Raw genomic sequence first — 8641 nt, forward strand, 5'->3', positions numbered from 1 at the left:
AATTAATCTATCAAATTATACAAAATGTGTTAATTTGTGAGTTTTAGACACGGTGGTTTTGGGATCTTTGTGTTTGCCTGTCGAGCAATAACATCAACCAACATCAATATCATTTCTTTGCTTTTTGCATGGCTGAGGAGTCTCTCCCTGTGTCATTCCTTTAAACAGGCTATTTAAATGTGCTATTGACTGAAAAAAGCGATAAGCGACATCTCTGCCTCTCCTCTTCACACACAGGGACGATATTTCACTGCACAAGGTCGGTTCACATGCAGCACATGTACATGTTATCTGGTGCCTCAGTGATTTCTCCAAGAGTATAGGTGCCTTGACTCTGGTTTCATAAAAATGCATTTCCAGTCAGGCATATATTTTATCCATGACACCTGTGATAAGGATCGATAGTTCATGGTTTGCTTGACTCTGTGTGCAGCGAACGTGACTTCGAAAAGACTGAGAAAAGAACCGTACATGCCATGGAAGGGAAATTAAGAGAGTGAGGCAAATGACAGATCGGGGCAAGAGGAGAGAAGGAGAAATTAGTTGAGGAAAAGTGAGAGTGACCGAAAAATCCATGATAAATTCCGTGTGACCTTGTACCACTGTTATTTAATCCAAGGACAAACGTGGAAATGGAGCAGCGTGTTCTCCAGACGTCTGCCCTGTTCCCCACTGAGCCTCATCTTCACCATCTATTTATATTGCAGGCAGGGTTTCCCCGTGCTGGGGGTGTTTCGTGCTGTGGAGGCTGGAGACCATTCCACAGAGTTAAAATAGGCTTTGTCTCATCGTCAGAGTAACGCTCGTATTATAGCTGCAGAAAACTCTACGCAGGAAGTTCACAGCACACTCAGACAGCGGCAAGAAGACAAGTGAAATAGATGTGCTGAGTGATGAAGTGAATACTACGTCCGCTCTGTGAGTGATCACACTGCGCCCTGTAGAGAGATGACACTGGTAAAACAAAGCTCACACTGAATGGATTTGAAGGGTAATTTTCTCGCCCTCCCATCATCATCTGAAAACCCAACAGCGTTTGGATGCTCACCAATTTTGTCTGTTATGTCTGTAACGTCAGTCGATAGGTCATCCTCCCGGCGCATGCTGGTCAGCTGACTGAGTTACTGTTGCGAGTCGATTCCTCTTTCAATCCCGTCCCTCTCAGATAATCGATAGCTGCGACATCCTTCACACTTCAGTCCCTCTGAGCTCATCATCTTTGACAGGCAGATAATTCTCGGCTGTTTGACAGATTTTCTCTCCGCTTCATTTCCGTAAAAAACGTCGCGAGATGGTAAGAGCTCTCCTCGCCGGTCATGAATTTATTTTCCTGTGTGGCAGCAGAACACGTGACGGCAGCATTCAGAGCAGTCCGGCAGGTTGAACTGGACATTTTTAAGGCTGATTAACCCTGAAAGACTTTATTCTTTATTTATTCTGGTAAGTCAGTAAAGCTGGTAAAAATATCTTCTGTAATGGATGAATCTTTTATTCCTTAAATATAAAAACACTCCTATTATTTGTATAGAATATCTGTTCCAATATGGGATCCTTTCTCCATTCTCTCCTTTAGAGAGGCAGTTTTATTTGTTCCTTTGGTTCAGGTGTTGTGCACTTAGTTTTATAATTGCCGGAGACAAACCGATTATATGAAGAAAAGTTGGACACCAGAAACTGACAACACACCCCTGGTTATTGGCTGACTTGTAAAAACACATTATAATAATAGTAACTGATTAGTATCTCTACAGTCAGTCTCTAGGGGGATGTGCACTTGGAGCGAATAATCGGTGGAATAAGTATTACTCCTATTCGCCTCCAAGCTCACAGCCGAATATGTTCTCAAGTGTGTGTGTTTCAGGTCAGTCGGACATCTTGAATGAATTTGCAAGAATCTTCAGCAGTGCACTGCGATCAGTTTAAAACACTTGAGAGGGATGAAAGTTAATTCATAATCCATTAGTGTCCTGGTCAGACTCTGAACTCAGGATTCACAGTGTAGTCATGGACACATGTGCACATCGTACAACACCGACCCTGCACCAACACAGTAATGGTGTCAGTATAATTGGCAGAGAATTCCTCTGGGTCTTGTGATTTGTTCCTTGGTCGGTCTATGTTTCTAGATTAGCACAGACACTTCTCACCACAGGAAGTGAACAACTCCTAACCTTAGGTTTCCCATAACCTGAACTTAAAACTTTCAGGGTCTAGACCAGGGGTGTCCAAACTAGGGCCTGCGGGCCAACTGCGGACCGCCATCCACTTTTAATTGGCCCACATCAAAGTAAAAAAAACCAGTATGTCACACTGTTTAATGGCAGCTACAATAAAGGCAGCTGCACTAAAGGTAGCTGCCTTTAAACAGTTTGACATCAAGGCAGCAGCTGCTGAGGAGAGGTAAGACCAAACTGTTGCTCTTTTGAATAGTGTATTAAAACATGGGAAAAAGAGGAAGTGAACGAGAGAGGGAGGAGCAGAGATCTGTTTCTGTTCGGAGGAAGTGAAACTATTCTACCGTCTCTGGCAGCAGCTGAAATGGATTAGCAAGAAAATCACCTGGCCAGACAAATACTCTCCCGTTCGATCTGTGTGGATCTACTGAAGGAATCCGGTGGCTACTGGCTGTGGATAAATCTACTGTAGGATCTGTATTAACACCCACTGGGACAAAGGGGAGGAGAGAGGAAGCTACAGCTGTCCTCAGTGTAGACAGACCTTGACACCAAGTCCTGGGGAAAAACACCATGTTAGCTGATTCACTGGAGGAGCTGAAGAAGACTGGACTCCAAGATGCTCCTGCTGATCACTGCTATGCTGGACCTGAAGATGTGGCCTGTGATGTCTGCACTGGGAGAAAACTGAAAGCTCTCAAGTCCTGTTTGGTTTGTTTGGCCTCTTATTGTGAAAAACACCTCCAGCTCCATCTTCAGTCAGCTCCATTGAAGAAGCACAAGCTGGTGGAGCCCTCGGAGAAGCTCCAGGAGAACATCTGCTCTCGTCACGACGAGGTGATGAATATGTTCTGCCGCACTGATCAGCAGTCTATCTGTTATCTCTGCTCTGTGGAGGAACATAAAGACCACGACACAGTGTCAGCTGCAGCAGAAAGGACTGAGAGGCAGAGAGAGCTCGGGCCGAGGAGACAAACAATCCAGCAGAGAGTCCAGGAAACAGAGAGAGATGTGAAGCTGCTTCAACAGGAGGAGGAGGCCGTCAATGGCTCTGCTGATAAAGCAGTGGAGGACAGTGAGGAGATCTTCACTGAGCTGATCCGTCTGCTAGAGAAAAGAAGCTCTGATGTGGAGCAGCATATCAGATCCCAGCAGGAAACTGAAGTGAGTCGAGTCAGAGAGCTTCAGGAGAGACTGGAGCAGGAGATCACTGAGCTGAAGAGGAAAGACCATAAACTGAACCATCTCTCAGACACAGAGGACCACAACCAGTTTCTACACAACTACCCCTCACTGTCACCGCTCAGTGGATCTACACACTCATCCAGCATCAGGTTCTGTCCTCTGAGGGACTTTGAGGACGTGACAGCAACTGTGTCACAGGTCAGAGGTCGACTACAGGACATTCTGAGTGAGACAGAGACAAAGATTTTACAGATTGTGTCTCAAGTGGATGTTTTACTGCGACAACCAGAGCCAGAGACCAGAGCTGACTTCTTAAAATATTCACAGGAAATCACACTGGATCCAAACACAGTAAACACACATCTGTTATTATCTGAGGGAAACAGAAAAGTAACATGGATGAGTGAAGAACAGTCTTGTACTCATCACGCAGACAGATTCACCTATTGGTATCAGGTCCTGAGTAGAGAGAGTCTGACTGGACGTTGTTACTGGGAGGTGGAGGTGGAGGTGGGGCTGACAGGAGGATTTCATGTAGCAGTCACATACAAGAATATCAGCAGAGCAGGAAACTCATTTGGATCTAGATTTGGATTAAATGATAAATCTTGGTCATTATCTTGTTATCGAAACGGTTATGTATTTTTTTACAACAGCATCATGACTCCAGTGTCAGGTCCTTGGTCCTCCAGAGTAGGAGTGTACCTGGATCACAGTGCAGGTTTTCTGTCCTTCTACAGCGTCTCTGACACCATGACTCTCCTCCACAGAGTCCAGACCACATTCACTCAGCCTCTCTATTCTGGAGTTAAGGTTTTTTATCCTGGACACACAGCTGAGTTCTGTAAACTCAAATAGACTCGAGCCATTAAAAGCAGTGATTTAGATTCTGTGTGTAAATCTTTAACTTCTTTTGTCTCCATGTTTGTTGATCAAAGTTCGTCGTGGTGACGTTTCTGCAACGCACAGAGATCAGCTGTCAATCAAACACTGCCCTTCCTTTCACACAGATTTAGTTCTCACTTTGTAAAGACAGAAATCTATAATTACACTGAATGTGTTTGAAAGAACTAATGTTGCTGTTGGAACGGTGGGAGGAAAGCGAAATCGCTGTAACTTGCATGGCAAAATTATATTTGTATTTGCCCAGAAACTTGGAAATAAAAGCAGAATATCTGACAAACGTCCCGTGATGGAAAAGAGCTCCATGAGCGCCAAGTGTGGAAATAATTTTTAAAAAAGGGTGTTAAAAAAGTATAAAAAGGGAAATCAAATGTGATACTAACCTCTAGCATCAAAGAATTCCTCATCAGAGCTGTCCACTGATTCTTGTGCGATATTCTGCAGACACCAGTGAGGGGCGCTGTGCTTTCGAGATGAACCTACGAATCAGGAAAACAAAAAGACAGAAAATCAGCTTTGCACTGGAAGGAAGACTGACAAGACAGAAGAGGACACATCGAATATTAAAACTGTACATTTGAGTTGCTTTCTTTCTGCCTTCTCAGCTTGAAACATTGACTCAAAAGCAAAGTGTGAATGGGGGGGGGGGGGGGGGGTTTGGCCTTTTGAGAGACACAGCGGGAGAAACCACCCAAATGGACTTTCCTTTGAGCAGTGTCACAGCACACGAGTATCTCAGCGAGGAAGCCTGTCGGTGCCTTTGTGACCTTCTGATACAGGAGGAGGGATGAAAAAGGATTGAGAGCACTTTCCATTTGTTGACAATAGTCACTTTTAAGTACCGAGGCCTGAATCCACTGCAAATAACAGACCAAGTACGGTTTCTTCAAAATCACAGAGGAAGACAGAAGCTGTAACAGTCGGGGTGAAACCGACAAGATGAGCCTGCAGCGGAGGTTATTCATGAGCTCAAAAAGATTAATACTTCTATAGTTTTTTTATTTTAACACATTTTCCAAGTGCAAGTCCACCGACTTGTGTCAGGGTTGAAATGTATTATCATTCAGTTTGTTTCCATGAGTTGGAACAGTGACTTTAAGAAGCTTCCTCTGGTCGTGTAGCTGTAATGAACCACATGTTCTTCCGCTGGCCCCGGGGTCAAATCTTCAAGCTACATTTTCCCACAGCCTGGCTCCACTGCATCTTCTCTCTCACACAGTCGAGACCTAACGGCCAAGAGCGACGACAATTCAGCACATGAACAAAACACAAGAGGCAGGAATATGGTAGAAAATTGCTATATTTCACCTTCTATCGTAGAAATCATGGGAAATAGGACATATTTAATAAACTGTCCCAAATGGCACGGTTCAGTTCCACTGAATGTTCCTGTTGGCAAGTGATAGTTACTGAAACATACATCTGAATTCATGCTGCAGGGAGTCTGGTTGCTTTTTACATACTATGCATGTAATTATTAACAGGGGCTGGCCGAGACGTGTCCCTCTTGGGATTTTGAGCAGTTTCCACCCATCACTTTACGCCACTCAACTCCGAGTCAGCTCCTGAGCTCCTCTCGCCCCCCCGTGAATTTCAAAACGGGCTCATTTTCGCTGAGAAATTTGTCCCTCGAGGCTTTGCATGAAATATGTGCGTCGTCGTCTCTACCCAACGATGTTACGACCAGCAATCGCTTTCAGAAAATGTCAATTTTCAGTGTGGCGGTATTCTAATGACACTGGAAGTGCTTTGTATTATACGTTCCGCACGGCCGCTACTTAACTAGTTACTCATTCCCTCTCCACTTCTGGAATTCTCACACATACACCATCATGAGAATAGAGCCTGTCTCATACTCCCTTCTCTCGCCAAATAATACCCAAGGTCAGGTTATAGATAAAGAGCCAACTAGTAGAACATTGGAGTGTCTATGCTCATGGACTTTCATATCATATTCAGATTCGCCAGACAGAGAAGCACCAACTCCAACATCAGGCGTATTACACCAGTGGCAAGACGTAAGGACACAACGAGATTTGGGTATTCATTATTTAGGCTTAACTGTCCAATAGGATGCAAACATCTACATGTAACATAGAGAGTGACAGCCATTCGTGGATGTGCTGTTGGAATGGGTGACGCAAAGGGAGGGAGACATATTGGGGATGACGTGTGAGACAGACTCTTCCGACTTGGGGGTGACAACTGCTCATGTTACTCTACATAAGGATTGTCTGTCTTCAAGGTAGTCCAGCTATTCTGGAACACCCCCTAACCCCCACAAGCCAACATTTTCCTACACAAGCTGGAAGCGGTTGACCAATCACGACTGAGTGAGCCAGCTGGCCAATCAGAGAAGAGTGGGCCTTGACGATAGGGGGGCCTTAAAGAGACAGGAGCTAAATTCAAGTGTTTCAGACAGAGGCTGAAATGAGGAGCTGTAGCAATGCAAAGTGAACCTTTTCAACTAGTAACGCAAATTAAAATGGTGAACCTGAATAAGGGTATAGAATGTTTTCTTTAAGTCTCACTTTTTCAACATATTTGCTGGTTTGCAATGACTGTAACTAGCTGGCTGCCAAAAAGTTGCACCATACTGCAGGAATGCGTAATGTGGATGAATGACTCACCTTTCTGACAAGGGGAATCAAGATTCCCTGGACATAGATAAACATGCCTCCTACATTAGTGATGAGAGTGAGCTCTCTCCTCAGCCTTTGACTTAGGAGCAACTCTGCCCCTCCTCAGCTCGAGGATCCCTGAGCCACGACAGAACCTTTAACCCCGTCATCTCGGCCTGTGCTGGAGGATGAGCAGGGAGGCTCAGGCCTGGATTAGCTCAGTTATTTGTGTGAGCTTTTATTGCAGCAGCACTGCCAGCCAGAGCAGCATTTTTCTTCCACCTTACGCAGTCACACATGCCAACCTCAAGTGCTAATTTGTGTTGACTCAACTGCAGCTGGAGGAGCTCAACGTACACATACAAGATAATTTGGTTTAATTATGCAATCCTCTGATCAAAGGAAATGAGCAATTACTCCATAAAATATCAAGATGATTACAAATTTTGAGAAAACACTTCCACCACCTCCTTATACACATACATATACACACACAGATGAATACACACAGACAATCATCGACATACTCTAAAAGTGCATGTTATTGCATGATTTATCTGCATTACTTTTAAGTAACTTTTAACATCGCATTTCATTTGATAACGACATGTTAGGAATTTCTACTCCCTCATGTTGGCTTTGTACCAGTCTCTGAAAAATCCACACCAGTTAGGATCTATTAAGAAGAACTATGTGTAACTATTTTTGCTACGAAAGGCTCTCATAGTGTTTAGGAAACATAAGATAAGCTGGAACCCGACATGGGGTCTGAGGGAACATTGGGTTGATAGTGTGCAAGGTAGGCCGACATGTTAAAGCTCTCAAGCAACACAAACTGTCAGGCCTGGAACAGCCTGGAACAGACGACACAAGCCTGAAGGGCTGCGTGCTTGTGTCTGATATCTGGCCCGTCACCTTCCTCGTAGGTTGCTCTGCGACTGTCTGAGTATTTGGGAGAGCCGTGCTGAGGAGGCATGTGGACGGGAGGAGGCATTCCTGTGTGCCACAGTGTTACCAGCTACTGCCGAGACAGAACACACACACACACATACACTCCAGGAGCGTGAGGAGGAGCTGATGGGCAGCACAGCACGGGCAGAGGAAAGGAACTACTTTGAAAAATAAAAACACTCTCTCTCCAGCCAGCTGCCGCCTGAAACAACTTTCAAAAAGCTCCCTCTCCATCGTGAGATTTGATTTTCCTCGGAGTGCACTCGATGCACCATCACACTCCCCTCATGTGGCACTCCAAGTGATCTTCAAGTGCAGGTTTCATTTGATTGATCCAATGCTGGCAGATACCCATGCACAATGCATTCTGTGGATGTTACTGCATCTTATTTACCCCTGGAGCTGTACATGCACTTTGAATGTCTTATAAGGTTTAGGAAAGGAAGGAACTGCTGATGTGTCTGAAGCCTCGTACCAGTGCACCTATTACAGAGATTGGTACAGCTCCCTGAAGGGCATTTACATTACACAATATCCCCATAAATATACAGAGGGAATGTTTGAAGCGACTACAGATTGTGATCAAAAAATCAGAAGGACTGCAAATCTGAGCTCATCCTGCTTATACATGGAAAATGGTGCTGACTTCAAATTGTATCTTTCAGCTGGCGTTTTGATTCAGGTCCCTGAGAACCACAGGGATCTTTTTGAGCACAAGACTTATGAGCGCGCAGCCACGATTTCACTCAACAGCATATTGGAAGTCAATATTGCTGTAGCTGGATTGCAGTCTCAAGTATATCAGGC

At 44.7% G+C, this 8641-nt stretch overlaps 1 protein-coding gene across 1 annotated transcript in view; it reads right to left on the reverse strand.

Annotated features, from left to right (window-relative positions):
- Positions 1-7859, reverse strand: part of pitpnm3 (PITPNM family member 3) — a 62326-nt gene extending 54467 nt beyond the window's left edge. Inside the window, exons 1-2 of the mRNA XM_061072540.1 lie at positions 7799-7859; positions 4646-4741 (exon numbers count right to left, since the gene is read on the reverse strand). Of these exons, the coding sequence (XP_060928523.1) occupies positions 4646-4741; positions 7799-7859 (157 nt within the window). The remainder of the gene's footprint in view (positions 1-4645; positions 4742-7798) is intronic.
- Between the last annotated feature and the right edge of the window lie 782 nt (positions 7860-8641).

The sequence above is a fragment of the Limanda limanda genome, chromosome 6 (genome assembly GCF_963576545.1).
Source record: "Limanda limanda chromosome 6, fLimLim1.1, whole genome shotgun sequence".
NCBI lineage: Eukaryota > Metazoa > Chordata > Actinopteri > Pleuronectiformes > Pleuronectidae > Limanda > Limanda limanda.